The sequence below is a fragment of the Strix uralensis genome, chromosome 8 (genome assembly GCF_047716275.1).
Source record: "Strix uralensis isolate ZFMK-TIS-50842 chromosome 8, bStrUra1, whole genome shotgun sequence".
NCBI classification, from domain to species: Eukaryota; Metazoa; Chordata; class Aves; order Strigiformes; family Strigidae; genus Strix; species Strix uralensis.
Window position 1 is genome coordinate 31,563,112 of NC_133979.1, and position 18,415 is coordinate 31,581,526.

At 48.0% G+C, this 18,415-nt stretch overlaps 1 protein-coding gene across 7 annotated transcripts in view; it reads left to right on the forward strand.

Moving 5' to 3' along the window:
• LOC141946734 (uncharacterized) overlaps window positions 1-18,415 on the forward strand; it is a 100,054-nt gene that overhangs the window by 68,536 nt on the left and 13,103 nt on the right. For 2 of the 7 annotated variants that reach the window (XM_074877015.1, XM_074877016.1), the window contains exons 8-15: window positions 3,361-3,653; window positions 8,288-8,397; window positions 9,227-9,349; window positions 11,614-11,671; window positions 12,173-12,254; window positions 12,967-13,729; window positions 14,976-15,281; window positions 17,063-17,155. In XM_074877015.1, coding sequence (XP_074733116.1) covers window positions 15,086-15,281; window positions 17,063-17,155 — 289 coding nt within the window. In that variant the 5' untranslated portion in view covers window positions 3,361-3,653; window positions 8,288-8,397; window positions 9,227-9,349; ... (2 more) ...; window positions 12,967-13,729; window positions 14,976-15,085. Of the gene's footprint in view, window positions 1-3,360; window positions 3,654-8,287; window positions 8,398-9,226; window positions 9,350-11,613; window positions 11,672-12,172; window positions 12,255-12,966; window positions 13,730-14,975; window positions 15,282-17,062; window positions 17,156-17,243; window positions 17,451-18,163; window positions 18,379-18,415 lie in introns of all 7 variants that reach the window. The other 5 variants (XM_074877018.1, XR_012629913.1, XR_012629914.1 and 2 more) reach the window with 5 other exon arrangements.

An 18,415-nucleotide genomic window follows, 5' to 3' on the forward strand; every position in this document is an offset into this window, starting at 1 on the left:
ACCTGCCTGGGATCCTTGGCTCTGAAGGAGTCTTTGGGACCCAGATGAGGAAAGAATTTTCTGGGGAAGGCAGCAGGCAAAAGATCTTATCTAAATGCCTATTCCACAAGGGTCACATGCTGCTCGCTTGTGTGTGACATGCTACTGCCTGGGGAGGTCAGGTACCTGGAGAGAAATTAAGAGCTTTACATGACCTGGACCTCAAACTTTGCTTCCTTCTGCTTCCTTATCTAGAGTATTACCCCATGCAGTTCTGCATGCCCTCCTCGGCCCTTAGCAAGGATTCAGCTGCTCTGCAGTCCCCAGTTTCATCACAGGGAAACTTCTTCACCTAGCTGTTGCCAGCATGCTTTTGGCGACCCTGGGTGTCCCGTCAGCTGTTACAGGCCATTAAAGGATTTGTTTCTTGGTGTATGAAAAGGCTTAATTCAATTCTCATTCTCTCCTGGCATTCCTCGGAGGTGAGTGCGTCCCCTCGGCATGAATCCTCCAATGCCGCTAATTGACTTGAAAGTAGCTCGTGTCTCCTTGGAAATGTCACCCAGCCCTTTTCAAGTGCAATTCCAGGCAATCAGGATCAATATGTTTCTTTAGCTAAGGGTATTAGCACATGACTGACAGCCCTGCGGCATTAGCTTATTCATATGGACTTCCAGATGCTCATTTTTCTTCCCTGTCTCAGCTCCGGTCCCAATAAGGGAGGGGGACAGCTTGGAGTGGAGCCATCCCCTGAGCTGCAGTCATTCACAGAACACTCTGGGTATGGTGCTGGCTCTCCCACGCCTGTCCCAAATCTATAGGGTGCTCTCATTCCCCATCTCCCAGGCAAAATCAAACTGCATCGCCCCATCCGCTTGTTCATCACATCATGGCCTCGAGATGTTTCAGAAAGGCAGGGACTGAATTTTTCTGCCTGTGTTAATCAGTGCGGCGCTTCGTTTGATATACGAAAAGGTGTCAGCATATTTTTGCAGTACCTTTGCACAGAGAATACTGTCAGTGTAATTATCTCTCCTCAGATCCCTACCCCCTCGTGCTCCTGGGGAGGCTCCGGTCCACAGCAGAGAACTTCCTTTGCTTTCCTCATCATGTGGTGATGCTGGGGTGGTCCTGGTGCTCGAAACATTTGGGGTTTTCGTTACATCTTTCAGCAAGTATACATTCTCTTGCTTTCTTGCCTCAGAAATGTTTGCGAATTTGTCTTCCCAGCAGCCCTGGGAGGAAGGGGAGTGCTGCTTGCTCTGCTTAGAGGTAGGGGAGTGAAAGCACTGGGAAATGAATTTAGAGGAGCTTACAAAAGCACTTGAGGCAGTGCTGCGGTGAGTGAATTCGATCTGGGCCCAGGTGCTCTCTGCTTTTCTTGCCTCCCTCTCTAATAAGGCTGCCATGGCTGATGCACCCGCACCGCTCCTCTGGAGAGACCTCACATCCCTTCTACACCCCAACTGTCCCTCTTTCCTCAGGAAGCAGAGGGGACCTCACCCCCCAGTTTGGGAAACACCGACTCAGGGGACTTAGGAGCAACAATTCAGAAGCAGATCAAAGAATATTTCAGCTTTTCAAAGGAAGAAACTGAGATGCTAAGGAACCAAGAGTCATGTCCTAAGCGAGGCGATGTTTCTCAGATGCAATTCTTCTGGGTGCCTGTCACCTTGCCTTGCAGTTAGCAGTGCTCCCAGCTCTCAAGAAAAGCTGCTCCCTGGCATCGGTACACGTTAGAGCCGCAAGGAGAAAAACCTGAAGTTAGCTCCCAAGTGGCAGACATTAACATACAGAGGAACGAGGTGTGCTGCACTGTGGCACTGGGAAACCTTTAAGGGCTTCTCTGCCACATTGTGAATTTGAGTGTCTCCCTTGCAGGGCTGGTGAAGGCACGTCATCTGCTGCCACCTGGGATTTGTAACTGCTACTGAGGCAGAGGTGGGGAATCTGTGTCAGGGAGCTGCTGAGAGCGTGTTCCCAAAAGGCACATCAAGAGAAACAAGAAAGCCTGGAAGTTTTAATCCGTGAGGCTGCCTGGATACCTGCAGGTGCCTCTGACTGAATTCTGTGTCCTCTGATATTAGTCGGGAAGGAGTTAACGTGCATGCCCTATGAGACAGCCAGAACAAGTGCATCCGAAACTCCAGCAATCAGAGGCAAGCAACAATTATTAACGCCTCGGCATTTAATGTGGCAGATCGCTTACGCCCCCAGTTATATTGTGTGTTCAATTCCAGAGCACTTGGAGTTGTCAGTCAGCAGGTCCATAGATCATGGTGACCTTAGCATCATGTCAAGGGGCTTCACTCCATCAGGGATAATGAACATCCCCCACCGGTTTCTTCCCATCATTCATTTGAGATCCAGAAGTTCATCATGCAAATGACAAACAATGTTAATTTTCTGCAAATAATTCCTCCAGATGTCCACGGGATTCCAGCACTCCTTGCCCAGAACAGTAAAATATGTTTGTCTTCCTCCCTATAATTCATCACCAGGCCCACAAATCTCCCCAAACTCTCTATAAACAAAGCGGGAGGCAGAGCACAGAGGATAATAGTTCACTGCAGATGTGTCTTGCGGCCTCTCTGTGATGCATGTGGGGAAGAGAGTGGTGGAAGAGATCAAGAAGTTTCTTCTCAAGTGAGCTGACTTTGACTGCACTTAGTCTTGCAAATACGGTGTGTGTGACGGTCTGAGCCAAGCCTCACACAAACACAAGTCAACGTGGAAGGAGAAACTCAGGAGGATTATTTCTGGGCTTAAAATTTAGGTCTGGCATGCAGGAATGGCTAGATCTGGAGTGAAACCTGTTGCAAACCTTGTCTGCGTCATTAGGGGACTCTCCATCGGATGGTTAGGCTTTATCATGGATCTGTATCAAGCTGTGTTTTCCAATGAGTCCTGAGGCAAATAGGCAGAGTTTGGTTTCTCCAAGCATCTCTTAGCTCCCTGAACTCCAGATCCAGCCAAAAATATATGAAAAGCTCAAATCCAGGGAGCTTTGGGCTACGGACCACAAGAAGTTGGTTTGGCTTGGACAAATTTGAAGATACAATGCAGGAATTAGTTCCAGCCAATGTATCTGGAATAGGGCAGGCCCATGCTGAGGCAGCCAACAAAAAGGCTGTATTTTTTACTCTCACAAGAGGTCAGCAGGCAGCCAGGACAAAAATCCAAGGAAGATAGTGGAAGTCATGGGCTCCTGCCCATGTTCCAAGGAAACTAAAGTTCGGGAGATTTTGGGGGCACCCAGGTTTGCATCAGACTTGAAGAGCTTCTGTACTTGTGATTTATTTGGTTGGATATATAAAAATATGTATTTAATTTGGTTGGATACATATAAATACGTGTATTGTTTTATTTGGTTGGACATAGACAAAAACATGGACATCCCAAAACTCTTTCTCCTCTGGCTGCTGAGAGCACCCAACCTCATGCTCCTGCCTTGCGTTGGCACCCATGAAGTTCTGGAGTCAGCCTGGGGGCTCAGTCCTGAGTTACAGCATGGAAATGGCCTGACCTGGAGACAGGACTGCCTCAGCACAGGTGAACGATGGAGCCATCAGCTAAGATGTTGCCAGAGGAGAGAGCACCCGAGACTCTCTGGGAGGTCCTGCGAGGACATGAGGCCCGTCTTGCCGATGGCACAGCTGAGCAGTGTGTGGTGGGTGAGTCACTTAGCAGAGTACAGCTTTGAACGCTCTTGGAGCATCCTCTTGCCTTCAGCAGGGCATTGCTTTGAGAGGTGGGCATGGCTGCTCTGCTCTTCTCGATGTGTTTGCCTCACCCCTAGCAGGGCCAGCTTTGCTGTGGCTTTTTCCTCTCCATTCCCCCTGCTCCTGCCAGCCCTCAAAGCACGCACTCACTCCCTCCCCTGCTGGCCTTTTCACACTGAAATGGTTTTTAAAGGTCCCTCTAAGCAGCAGCTGCTGTGTGGCTTTTTGTTTTTTTGGTGTTTTTTATGATGAGCTGGAAATTAATTTCTTTTTCACTGGTGTTGGACTATCCATTCCCCACGTCACAGTGCAGAATGAGCTCGTAACTCTCTTGACTGCCTCATGGCTGAGTTATGGGGTCTTCTGTAGTTTAGCCCAAAGTGTTTAATTTAACTGTGGATGTTTTGAAGAAAGCAGTGGGAGATCTGACAACTGTCTAGTGCTTTTGCTGTCTGTACACTTGGAAAGTTTTTCTTAATGTTTGACTGAAAGGTTCCTTGTTTTAAATTAAGCTTAGGATTTCTTGTCCTTTCCACAGGTGGGGAAAGGTGGTTTTTTTTTTCCCCTTTCCTTTTTGCTTGTCTGAAGACTGTAACCATGTCTCCATCCTCTCTTGACTGAGCATCACAAATGCTTTCTACCTCTCCTTGCCAACCATCTCCTATAGATTTCCAGTCACTGCTGTCTGTCTCCTTTGGACTGTCTCCAATTGTTCATACCATCTTGGAGATCAGCATCCCAAACTGGACAACATGTTCCAGCTGAGATCTTAACAGTGCAGAAGGCATGTGAGGATAATTTGGACCGCTTACGCATGATGTCTCTTTTGTGGTTTGATTCTGGTTGCCCTTGGCATGATCTTGAACCTGTTTTGGGGCAAGTGGGGTGAAGTGTTTCAGTTACTGTCTAGGCCACCTGTTGTTGTCTCCTTGTCACTACACACAGACACTAATAAGACCATCTGTTGTAGGAACCTGTGTCTCGAATCAGGGATGCTTGGGTGAGCTAATATGAAAGGACAAAAGATGCGGTCTGCTTGCAGGAACTGAAGCTTGTTAACCCCCCTGCAGATGCTCCTCCATATAGACTCCTTCATGAGACTATTTACAGGGTGGTTTAATATGCCTATTAATATGCAACCTGTGTTGAGTCCCACCTTAGCTGATTTGGCGTAGCTTCCCCAAGTGTCTGCTTGCAGCCAGATCGATGCCATGTGGGTTGCTTGTCTGGCAAGTCTAGAGATGGGAGGAGCCACCAGTGACTTGGATTTAAACCCCTTGCAGGGTTTGGGGTCAGTCCCTGGGTATGATCCCAGGGGCTTTGCTGCCTGTTTGGTGTTCCTTCCGTGTGGGAAGAAATTGGTGGGGTTGTGTCCACCAGAGCACTCTTCTACTCACAAAGCTGTGGAGGAGCCATGGGGAAAGAAACAGTGTCCTTGCTCTTTCCTCATCCCTAGCTCTGCCTTTTCGTAATTTCTCTTTACAACCATCAGCTGACCCATTTTTTTAATGCCCAGATTGGTTTTGGTCCCCTTAATGAGTAATAACATCTTAATGGCACTGTCCTGTGGCTTTGTCCCTAGCAGGGCAGCATCTAATCCTGTAGCATTTCCTCAGTTGAATGGGTCACTGGTTTTACTGGACTTGAATGAAGGACGTGGTATGGATCCAAGCACGGTTCAGGGGTTGGGCAATGTCTTGGGCTCTTGCAAGAGAGTGATTTCCTCCAGCTTGACTTTGGGGTGTGGAGAGCACAACTGAGACAATTAGTTGTGAAGCAGGATGGCAATGACAGTCATGAGCAGGAGAGGGTTTGATCCCAGCCTGCCTGCTTGTAAACTAACCGAGCTGGAGGAAGAAGGGAGGGCAGCTCCAGCCAACAGCTGGAAAAGGTGAGCAGGAAACCTCAGCCTCCTGAGGGAAGGAGGGACTGAGATCCTCAAGTTGTCCTCCTTCTCCTGTTCAGGACTGGCCCTAAACTAGAGCACAGTTCTGACGAACCCTGAAGACTTTATGACATCCTAGCAGTAAGGATGGAAATGCAGATTTATTGTGATGCACTGGCATGACTCCTCAGGGGATGCTTGTGTAAGTACCAGACGTGCTGCCTTTGATTTAACCTCTGTCTCAGTGGAAATGACCAAAGAGAACCTGCAAAATCCCTAGTGTTTCTCAGGAGTTTATCCCTGAATGTGTAAGTAAATCAGTGTAACTGCCTTGTCTTGCCTTTACCAGAGTGTTTTAGGCAGTCATCTATTTCTGACTTCACTTGGATACAGTTTGCAGTCCCAATACTGACAAATTCTGTGGGACAGCCCCCATCACCTTAAACTTGTCTCCTGGAGTCAGGCAATTAGATGAGACTCTCTTTCATCTAAGTGCTTTTTTTATCTTTCTGATCAGTGGAGAGAAGCTGGCAGATATCATCTTTAAAGGTAAGGAAAATGGAGCCAACATTTTGTATTCCAGAAATCTCATTATTTTCCAACTAATATGCTGATTTTGGATGCTGGGGTTTGGCAGTGACACAAGGGTCATTGCTGAACAAAGCAGAAGCAGGTCCATCCTGGAGAAGACTGCATGGGTAAAATACGCATTTTCTATGGGAGAAAAATGTGAATTCTCTGGGTCATGTCAAGGAGTGAGGCATTGTGGGTAATCTCCCTTTTCTCTGACTTGATGGTAGCTTTCACAAGAGGAAAAAAGTGTGTTTTAAGAAGTTACTTGATACTGATCTGTCCGGAGTGCTTTTCCCAGGCTGGATTTGGGGAGGGATTATCTCAGATTTTCATTTATTTCTGAAATCCTGGGTATTGGTTTTATAAACTAAAACCCCTTCGCAGCAGGTTGCTTGTTCTGTCTTGTTGTTTTAGGTTGATGCATAGGAAGGAATTTAAATTTCCTGAACGGATGGGGCCCGTGCCTCGCCGGGGTAAATCGGCATCGTTCAAATATTTAAAGGCAGATGCATCAATACTGGCAGCTGAGGATCTGGTTTACTTTGATTAAAATCTGATCAAGATTACTCAGCTTTACCAAGGGACTTGGATTACCAGTCTATAAAAAGAAGAGTAGGAGAGGAGAGGACATTAAATGTAAAAATAATCCAGTGAAGGACGTGAGACTAAACTCATTGCAAATTTAACAATAATGAAAACATCCTCCGTAAACAGGTGGAGGGCAGCAGGGCTTGCAGGTGAACACTAGGCTTGGAGCTAGGTCTGAGGTAGAAATACTGCTCCTGGGTTTCTCATGGCCATGGCCTCTTCTCTTCAAGGCAGATTTTTGTCAATGTTTCTCATTTCTCAGCAAATCCCCAAGGGAGTGTTGCAGGAGGAGTTGTGGGTGACAAATCCTTTGGAAAATCCTTGTCTCTGCTTCCTCAGGAGACCTGGGCTAGTGCCAAATCTCACTAGCAAAGAGGTGATCGAAGCTGAGGAACAGAAAATCAACTCTTACAGATTTCAAAATGTGAAATGTGTGTTTGTCCTCAGGGTTTCTTACAGTAGTTTGACTTCACCTCTCCCCTTCCATCGCAGCGTTTGTTTTTTTTTTTCCCCTGGTTTTTCATTCCTTTTTAGATGTAAAATTTATTTAGGGAATATTACTATGCCAAGTGATTAGGCTTGATGGACAGTGACTGATAAGGGACGCTGCACCAAGCCCTTTGCTTGCTGGATGGTCAGCAGCAGTGGCCTTTTTCATGAGTCTGTCAAACTGCTCAGCACGTGTCTAGCTTTGCCAAGATTTCTTATGCGTATGGCCCCTAAACTCAATAAAATCTGGTCTTCCCTGTGCTCCTGTGAAATTAGTGGTGTAGCTACTTGTAGGACAGGCATACTTGGGTCCTAAGCTAGATGGCTTTTGGAGCCCCCCAAACCCTATTGGGGGCAGCAGATTTATCCCTCCTCTTCACGGAGTGCACCAGCTCAATGGGCTTGCTTGGATGGGAGGCACAGCCCTTGCTGATCTCCGTTGAAGATGTGTGGAAGGAGATCTTCTCCAGGGGTTACAGGACTTGTGACTAGAGTGTCCTTTTGTAGCCAAGAGACAACGGTGAACAAGATGCAAGGTGAGCTAGCTGGTCTGGGAGTCCGTCTGGGGTGACTGGGAGATGCTTTGACTACATCAGAGGACTCTGTGAGCCTGGAAAGTGGGGCTGAGTGGCCTTAAAAATACTGATGACTTAAATCAACGCATCTAAGATTGCCAGAGAAAAGGCGAGAGGGTCATTGTGGGACCTCCTGGGCAATTATATACATGGATGGCCAGCAATATCGCCTGAATGCCCCAGCAACTATGCCAGTCTGTCCAGTTTTCTTTAATCGCAGTTGGGGTCAGATGAGGATAAGATTGTGTTTTAATAAGTATTTCTTAGCAAGTGCTTTTCCTCCCCCCTAATATTGTTAATTTTCCTTGCAGTAACATGTGCATCGTTCAGCTTCTGTTGCTCCATGTGTCGTGCTCTGTTACTCTGTCTCGCTCAGAGCCGCAGAGCGGAGGGAACATTGCCAAGGCTTTTTCTGGGAATTTGCTCTGGTCCTGCTACTTCCCTGGGAGTGCTCAACTGATGTGTTTTGTTTGTAGGGGGAATAAAATGCTCAAATGTCAGCTTCTGAACAGACTACCAGAAACCAAGGCGAAGACCAACTGCTCCTTCGTCTCTGTGCACGGATGCCCACAAACACGTAGCCGTGGTAAGTTTTGGGCGATGACTTCTAGAGAGAGAAAACTTGCTAAGCAGTAAATGTGACCTTTGTGCCCTATTTTAAAAGATGTGAAGCTTTGCTTAAGGCAACCTTAGGATAAAGGTGCTTCCTCCTCCAATTCTTTCCCAGGTGCAAAAACGAGAGCTACATGTGGCTGCGATACCCCATGGAAGGGCACCCCTCTGTCTGAGACACAAGTGTATTTTCACTTGGGCTGGGTGTGAAATGGTGTTTAAAAGCATTGTTAATTGAAATGCATTGGTGAACACATTTTTAAAGCACCTGCTTTCTTATCGGAGACATGGTTATACTTACCCAGACTAAACCGCTGCAGGGAAGGTGGAGACGCAGTGCTCTCTGCGGCTGGCTGGGCCATTCATTTCTTAGCATGGGCTTGAATTTCTGATGACTCAAAAGGGAGCTCGACTGCCCCTCAGCTATTTGCAGATCTGAACATCAGTGGTACTGTGGTTGTGAACCAGGGTTCTGAGCATTGCATTGAGCAGAGTTGGGACCAAAGGCCACCTCAGTCTCACAGTGCGTATAAAAACAAGAAGCTGAGGGTTCCCAAGCGTCAGGTTTTCACAGGGCACTCGCAGGCAAGTCCCAGAAAAATAATAAGGTGGATGCTCAGTATGGGATTCTTGCTGTTTGCCTCAGTTTCTTTCAGGCCATGGGAGGGAGCAGGGAGGATTAAAAATTTAAAGCCTCTGTTTGAACCATCTGAAGTAGATTAGGAATGAGAGATGAATATTGTGCAAAACCAGGGGCTTTACTACTGCAGGAGCTGCTGATACTGAGTATCTTATACTTTCAGATTTATAATTCCTTCCTGATCTGGAGTCTTCTATCAAATATCTTTGTACACAAAGCCTGAGGAATATTTGGTGGGAAAGCCCCTTTTCTTGTGGGGGACCTGCCTGCGAGCCTTCTCTATCAGGTAAGAGCAACTGCAGAGCTCTTGGCCACCAGAGTGGGCCAGAATTACACAGGCACAGGACTGGTAAGCAGTGGTCACTAGTTTGTGTAGCTTCATGACCTGCACCTGTGCCAGCAGCACCCTGGGCTGCAGAGCCTGTGTGCTCACTCAAGGTGTTCAACCTCAGCTCTGGGTGCAGTAGGTATCTTCAGGCCATGCTCTGAGCTCCTGGGCTATGCATGACCCTCTGTCCTACCTGGGTTTCCTCTTTCTGAGGTCTCTGTGTTGGACAGGTCAGCTGCCCACACTCAGTTGTAACACCCTTCCTTCTTGTCTTTCATTTGCTTCCCTGAGAAAACAGGGTTAATGTGGTTTTGGCTCCTTTTTGCCCACCCCTAATAACTTTCCAGCCTCGTGGCTGATTGCAGCTGTGTGTGCCGGAGATCTTAAAGATAACGAGTTCCTACCAGCTCGCTATAAATAGATGGCCAAGGAGAAGACTTTATCTTTGCCACTCTTTGCCAAGGGAGTTCAATCCTTATCAGTCCAAGAGCATCTGTGTGTGAGAAAGAGAGAGATGTTATGAATGCCCACGGGGAAAACTGCGCTTGGATCTGATATCCTACTGCATCCTGGAGAATCCCCCCGTGTTCTGTAACTCCATGGAAAATGGAAGTATTGCTGGCCCTGCTACAGGCTGAGCGCTGTGTGGGGCTTTCTGTTGCTTGCTTTCCTCGCAGCCTTTCATCAGAGGCTGGAAGCAGCAGTGTGTGCGGTGTTGCTGGCCTGACTTGGAGCAGAGAGCGGAGCCTGGCACTGGAGCAGAGGGATGCAGCCTGCTTCCTGGGGGGATGAGGCTGTTTTAGCCTCTGGCTGGTTGACAGGGCAGCTTTCGCCTGCAGCAGCACTCGCTTTCCCTGGGCAATAGCCACTGTTTCTAGGATGTTTCCTCTGACTCATCACCCAGCTCCCTTCCTGCCCCTTTTGCCTTCTGCAGAAAGCTATTTAATCAAGGGTATATCAAAATCCATCTGTCTATGCTGGTGTCAAAAACTTAGCTTCAGGGACATTTTAAATAATTTTCTTTCCACACTCTGTAATGGGTTTCATTGCTGAGGGGCTGGACAGTAGGGCAACAAAGGTATTTTAATTACATCCGCTCGTGGCATCTCGAAGGCTGGCCCTGTCAGTTGTTCTGGCACAGCGCCATTTAGAGCCACTTTTGCCAGCACAGGCATGTTAGCTGGGGGTTTACTGATCACAGAGGAAAATACTGATATTTCACTCCTGACATCTTGGGTCTGTGTCTTCTTTCTCTACCTTGCTTTTGTGGCATGAGCTTCTTCCACATTAGAGAATTCCGGTCCTTCCATATCATGTCACTCAGAACCCATAAAAAACAGTCACCTGCCCTATTGTGTGGGCATCATATCTGGGCAGAGCAGAGGTACTTTGCTTGCTCTTAAGAGAACCTGCCTCGATGCAAGAGAAATCTCCCTTTGAACCCTTTCCCCAGCCCACATCTTGGTTTCACAGCCCGTCGACATAAGAAGGGCTTTCCTTTTTCTCAGTTGAGCAGGGGAAGATTGAAAAGCTGTCTCCAGCAAGACAGGGGGAAAAAGGATGGAATGAGACAGGGAAGGCTGCTGGTCTCACTGTGCTGAAACACCCTGATCAGACCCATGGGGCTGGGTCAGCGAGTGGAGTAAGTCCTGGGACAGGCAGGAGTGCGGCAGGGGGGATAAAGGACGTTTTTGGAAGCGCCTGCTCATCAGACAAGAGGAACTCTAGCTGGGTGTGTGTTGAAATGCCATTAACTATTGTATCTTTACAGGGTGTATTTTCACTAGCCCTCAGCACTAGTGGTCTCTGCGGTGCTGCCTGCAAGGTTTCTGGGGTATTCAGCAGGTCACAGCTCCCAGTGCCCGTACTCTGACCTGCCTTTTCAAAGTGTTTAGCATGCAAAAGGCAGAAACTGTTTGAATCTAATCTGGGGTTTGGAAGAAGGAGAGTCCAAAGAGGAGGAGGAGGGCAGCATTAAGGCCATTTTTTTTGTATGACTGCTAATATGCATTTCCATTCTTGCCAAAGCTTTTGGTTCTGATTTAATAGGAACCTTAATCCTCAATTTCCACAGTTTTTCAATGTTGGAATGTGTTTGTGTTCCTAACAACACTCATCTGTCATTTCCTCCTCTTAATAGATATAACCTCAGCGGCAGCTTAGAGAAGTGTTTTGTTTGTGATTCCTAGGTGCTCTACACTTGATGCATTGTCTTTCTACAGATGCAGGGCAAACTCTGCTCCTCCCTTCTGGCCTGGGTTGCAATGATGGATTAAGTAGGTAAGTAATAGAGTGGTAATGAGATAACCACTGACATCAAGCATTAACATGGGAATAAATGAAGTTACCAGCCAGAACTAATGGCCTGAACTATCACTGGGTTGTAATTAATGAATGTGGTGGCTGAGATTTACAAGGATATTTTAGGATGCTGCTTGCATGCAGCTTTGGGTTTTATGGCTTGGTTGGAGAGAAATCAATTAATGCCAAGAACTTAATGAATGGGCAGAAGCTGTTCTTTGTCAGTTTGTAGTGCCCCTTTTGTGGAAGAGGCTAGACTGACACATGTGGAATATCTGTCTTTTCTTCAGGTTCTGGAAGAAGGTAGGATGCTGTGGCCTCTGACTGTGGGTCACACTCTTTAGTGCCTCATAGAGATGTTGCAAGGTATCTTGGAGGATTTGTTTCTTCTGTATTAGGGCAGAGTAGCAGGAGCCTTGGTGAAAACAGTACATTTGAAGTGAACCCATGCAGCAGGCTGACATGTTTGCTTGTTTGTAGAAGAGATTGCCGGTGATGGGGATTCCCCAACCAGGACCTCTCAACTGAGCAATGACAAGCTGCCCTGTTTTACCTCATGAAGGTAGGACATCTAGCTCCTTCTTCAGGTTTTCTCTTGCCTGCAGCTGTGGCTCTGTCTCCTGCGTGTCACCCCCTCCCTCGCCCTGCGGTCTCGCTCTGGTGTCCTGTGTGATCCAATGACTGCCTGCGCCTCCTGGAGCGGGAGTGGAGGTGTCCAAGCTGCAGACATGCAGTGTGCCTGTGCTCAAGGAGCCTCGCCTGGAGAGCACTCTCTCCCTACTCACACAGCTTCCTAGGCATGTGACCTTGCTAAACACTTCTCAGGTGTGTGAATAACACTTTTGAGGTGGTTGCTAGGCTCTTGCAGAAAACATAGCAGAGGAGTCAAAATTCTTCATGTTAATTGGTAGGAATACTCCAGCCATCTCACTGCTGCTTCCCTCATCTTTCCATGGCAACACTCTCTCTACAGCAGCCCAGGTGCTTGTGGTTGGATATAGTGGGATTTTTTGAGCCCTCTGTCTTCCAAATTGTCCCTTGGAGCATGGAGGGAACATCTGTACTTTTAAAGTATGGGTATCATGTGATACATCAAAAAGCTTCCCTTGGTGTAACCATATTCCTTTTTTATGCTGCCAGAGACAGAAAACTTTGGAAATATGCCTGAATTGAACTCTTGCATTTCTTTGGTGGAAAAAGCTGTTTCCCTGTTTTTTTTTAATGGGGAGAGAAAGTGCTGAAAGAGTCCTGAGTGTTTCTCTTCCTTCCCATAGCCTGAGACATCACACCTTTCTGTGAACTGGAGAAAGAAAAGGGACCACAGCTGACAGCATCTGGTGAACAAAGGGAAGAACAATCTTTTTCAATCCTGCAGAGCAGCCTGGATGGAGCTGTGATGTCTCCTTCAGGAAGCCAGGATGGTGGCTGGAAGGAGCCGGAGATGAGAAGAAGAAGAATGGACGAGAGAGAGAAAGCTCAGGCATTGCATCATCCTCACCTCTGCTCTCTGCTGTGAATAAAGGCGTGTGGGACACAGACAGCACAAATAGGGGCATCGCAGAGCAGAGGACTGCTGCTGTGGACAAGGCATCCTCTCTTCCTGCTCCCTACCTCTCTGAAACATTCTCCACACGTATTCTAGCACCATTATCTCTGTCAAGATCTGTTTTACAGGCATTTTTAATGATTCCAGGGGAAAATGAGACTCAGATGGCCAGTGACGAACTCAACCCAAAGCTGCCCAGACTTGGGGAGGTGGCCGCTTTGCCTCGAAGCGTTACATTTCCTTTCTGCAGGCTCAGTAGTTCCCTTCCATGCTGAACAGGAGGAAGAAATTTTCACCTGCTGGACCAGCACAAGCCAAGACCCAAACTGAACAAAGAACGGACGGTGTATTCAGGGATACGTAAATCCTCCTCCCCCAGCCTTGGGAAGTTTATTGCCCTCAACAAAGTACACAGTGTGGCTGTCATTCCTGAGGAGCCCAGGCGGGCTGTTATGTGACAAGGGAAAATTACCCAGGCTGTTCTCCAGAAGGCAAGTGAGCAGGAATTTTCCTCTGACCGATTCAGGACAAAGTTAATGTAGGGAAAGCCATTAAAATTAATGCTGGTAAACAAGGATAAAAACCAGCAGGGTTGTAACAAAATTTGGACCAGATTGGGTTTCCCAGCTGTCATGCTGCACGCTGTCTTAAAGGCAGCAGGCCGAGGGAGGGTTGTGAGCTGAGCTCAGAAAGCTTTTGTGGAGGGGGCTGTGAGGTTGGGGTTGGGGACATCTGGGCTCCAGTGGCAGCGGCTTCATGGTCCAGCTCTTTAACCCACTCTTTTTCTGGGAAGCAGTGATGCCGTTTTGTCTGATGGTCATTACACCTTGTATCTATCCCTGTAATGGTTATCTGCTCTCCTCCAGAGGCTGCCCTCAAAATCCAAGCCCTGCTCTAGGGCTCTGGGAAGGTGCCCACATGTGGCTGCTGGCTGCAGATGTTCTGTGTGAGCATATTGGGGGGCAGATCTCGGGCTGTTGGGGCAGTGACTTGCTTCAAGAAGCTGATCCTGAGTTCAGCTGGGAAAGGTGCAAAGGGGCACGGCGATTCCCCTCTCCGTTTCACCTGCTCCAATGTGAGTGGGAGCATGCGCAGGCTGGGCAGAGTGAGGATTACGGGGGATGTGGGTCTACTGTGCTGGGAGGAAGGCTCAGCTTTGGTATCTTGTCTCATATTGGTGGTGGGTACAGGCTAAACAGGGCCAGAGCATCCCAGAGAAAATACCCTGGATCAGGAGCTGTGCATTCTTCCAGGTAAATGTCTTTTTCCAACCCCACAGCATACTAACATAAGCCAGTCAACTTCTCCAAAACTCCTGGCATCAGATATTCAACTGACTTGATGCTATGGAATAGGTCAAATCTAGTATAACCAAGCCAAAATTTCTAGCCCCAGAATGGAAATAATGGCTTGTATTTTCAAGTGACCACTGATTTGATGGTAGTGGTGACAAGGGAGAGGTACAAAAGCAGTTACCCACTTTCTTGCAGTGCCTGAGAGACTTGGATAGTATGTTTGAAAAGAAAGAAGGCTACAGCCTGACCTCTGAGCATGGATGAACAACATAGATGCCAACAGCCATAGAAAACTCACAGCCCACCAGTCAGTGCAAATAGCTGCAGGAAGATCCTTTGGTTCCTCAAGAGGCATCATATGCCTTGTATCTCCCTAGTGAGGCTGTGTTTGCTCAGATTTCAATGTTTTTGATGTCCTGTCCTGGATGGTCGGGTTTTGCAGGACAGGTTGAGTTCTGGTGGAGTCTCCAAGGAGCAAGTCACAGAGTGAACTGAAGCTGCTGAGATAAAGTGCTGCGATGTATCCAGCTGAGTGCGGGGAACTAGAGCTGGATGGCTGAAGTCATCCTCATCAAAGAGGTGAAGGTCAAGGCTGATGCTGGAATGGAAATCACTGTGGAGAGAGGCCCAACACACAAGTCTGAAGCCCTCATCCCTGGGGGAATCCACAGGCTGCCTCTGTGTGGAGACATCAGCCCCTTTTCTCCCATCAAGCTGCTGGCAGGTTGCTGTCTTGGAGGTGCTGTAGGTGAGGTGGGCAGAGGTGGAGAGCTTGCTTTCTTTTTTCATGAGACAACACTGAAGAATCAGGGTGACAGAATTATTTTTGTGAAAGTGACTATGTGAAAAATTTTTTCATTTTGATTATTTGAAAACCAAAACTGTTCATGGGTTTTAAAATTCATGTCCCCTCCGGGTTGCTTTGTTTTGTTTTGTTTCTTATTCCCTCTTCCTTATTCCTCAGAGGGAACCATCCAAACCTACACAGTGTGTTATTTCTTGAGGAAATGCAATCGTTTTCCAGTCGAACCTAGACTGGAAATGCTTCTGGTGATTCATTTGTCTGAGAAATTTAAAAAACTTGGATGGAACAGAAACCAGGCTGATTCAGGGAGAGCTTTCTTGTGTTTGAAGATCCACTTGAGCGGAGGAGTTGTTTCAAAAGCTTTTTATTGGAAAAATAAAATTTTTATAGGCTTTGTTTGGGAGACTTGAGCTCCAGCCATTCTTCTGTTGCAGTTTCTTGTATGGTACCAAGATCTGGAGCCATCCTGGTCCCAGCTTCCCGTGCTGCTTCATTGCAGAGCTGTGCCACCTCTCACCGAGTCCTACATCTTGAGCCCTTTGCTCTCTAGGGGCACCACTTCTGCAGGGTGGGATGGACGTGATCCCATCTTTGTCTAGACTATACTTTGTACCCAAAGTCTTACCCAAGAACGAGGACCATATGGGTGAAGAGCTCTGTCCTGAGTGCAGCAGGGACCTCCTTCTATTGCACAGAGAGGGGTCCGGGTCCTACATTCATCATTATAGTCTGCTCAAGCTCCTCACCACCAAGACACTCTTTCTGAGGTTTCCCAATATCCAGCGAGGTTCAGAGCCAGAAAGGCAGATTCAGTGATAGTAACCACCACAAAGTCCCATGCAGAATATCTCTCTTTGGCCTTCTGTTTCCCCACCTGTAAAAGCAGCATGTTTTAATGGTGTGCTCTTTGAGACACGGCACTCTGTTCCCTCCTACAACAAGGAGTTGTGGAAAACCACCAGGCAATGGCTGAAATCAGATGAGCTGATCTGTCACATCCCAAGAGTAACTTAGGGTTTCAGGGGCTGTTCTTATCACCTCCATGGGATGTCCCAGAGGCGATTGGAGGATTGATTGGAGGTGAGGTGCATCATGGAAACAGGACTGTACTGGAGAGGCTTGGGCAGTGCAGATGCTTCGTGTGGGACAGGAGTGGTGGCAAGCACCCGTGTGTCTGGAAAACCAGCAAGAAGTGGGCTGGATAGAGGAGACCACCTACTCCTGTTGCTGACTGCTCTACGAGCTGCCAGCTCTGCTGTCTAGCGCTGGCCAGATCCACAGTGTAACTGCTCATCTCCAGTCCCTGCCTTCTCTGTGGCCCACATGCTGCTTTTCCTATAAATAGCCCGGTGGGAAGCAGAGCACAGAGCCACCGCAGATGGCCCCCAGTTCCACATGCAGTCGTGTGTGAGATCCCAGATAGGGGCTGTCAATTCCTTGCCTCGAGCCACCCGTGAAACCTCATTAAAAATGGTGTCCTCTTCCTTAACCCCCATCACCCCCTCCCTTCCCACTTCAACTTGCCTGCGTTCAAGCACCCTTATTAAACATGCACTTCTAAGCAAGGAGCGCTGACTTCCCCTTAATTGAGGCATAATAATTAGAGCATTAACACATTAGGAGGGTGAGACAGCATGTTTAGCTTTTGTGATTAATTATCTGAGGATTGTAATAAGTTGTTAAGACATTAATTACTCTGGCATGTTTATTGCTCTTTATTGCAGAACAGACACTTGGTAGCAGCAAGTGCTGGTGCATCTGGAAATACAGCGAGAGGTGGGCTGGAGGGAGGAGACCACCTACTCATCCACAAAACAGTGAGTTGCTGGTGGTGGGGGCAGGGTGGGGTAACCCTCCTGGGTGGGCCTTGGTGACCAAATAGGTTTATTTCTCTTCCATCTCCAGGAGGCCAGAGATGTGTAGAAATGGTATCTGAGTCCCTTAGGACAATCTAGGGCCTGGAAGGTCCTTTCTGATCTTTTCATCTGGAATTTACTCCTCTTTCAGATGAAGTGTTTCCTTCCTGATGGTTTGAGCTCACCCTCATTTGGATCCTTGTGTTTCCAGGTCTGGTCAGTGGGGCTCAGTCTCTGTCCGGATCTTCCCAGGAAGGTAGTCTGTGTTAAAGACAGGCTAAAGTTCAGAGTGTCAGCAGTGGTCAAGCAATGAACCAGGACTCCAGTGCCCTCCCTCACCCCTCCCCTGGGTGAATTTTCTTCTGGAGAATTGGGAAGTGGGTTAGGGAAGGGTGTTGCTGCAGTGGTAGGAGAGGTTTGGACTGCCATAGCCTGCTCTTTACGTAACAAGCTGCTCTGTGGCCCCTGGACAACTCCACACTGGTCAGTCAGACTGGGTCTAATGGCAAAGTGTAGGCCTGGAGGACGAGTAGGTCTTGTATGCTCCTGAAGCTCTGACAAAGAGAAAAGGCAGCCAAACCAGCAGGAAGACATGGTGGGCCTGTTCCCAGCCTTCTGCTCTTCCCACAAAATACAGACAGTGCCAGACCCTCCCTGCCCCAACCTCCCTCTGCAGTTATCTGGGGTGGGGAGCACACAGGAGACATGGTGGCAGCCCCAACCACCATCACAGATAAATATATTTGGGAAGATGATGAAAGACAGGAAGGTGGGGAAGCTATGGGTGTGGTGTGCTGATATAGATTTCCTTTGGGACCCCCGGGCCTGATGTTTCTGGTTTCTAGGCTGTTGCTGTGTCCTCATGTTATTGCAACACACGCTTATGCAAGGGGCAGGGAAGGGAGTCTTCTGTTGGCTCTTGTTAGAGTTAAAACACATGATGATCCTGACCAGTCTTTGTCCCCCCAGGACTGACTCAGTGGTCTCTTTCCCTGTGGCTTCCCCCAGCTCCAGCCGGTGTCACTGTCACTTGGTTGTCTTGGTGGCTGAGGAGGAAAAATCCCTTCCCTGTGTACAAGCTGGGATCCGTCTTGTGTCAGCTGAATGCGATCTGCTGCCTTGAGCCCCTTGGAGCCCCTGCCTGCCTCTCGCTAGCCCAGCCTGGATTTGGCATTCACTGTCAGGTACCTGCTTTCTGCGTTCAGAGTATGGAAAGTGTCA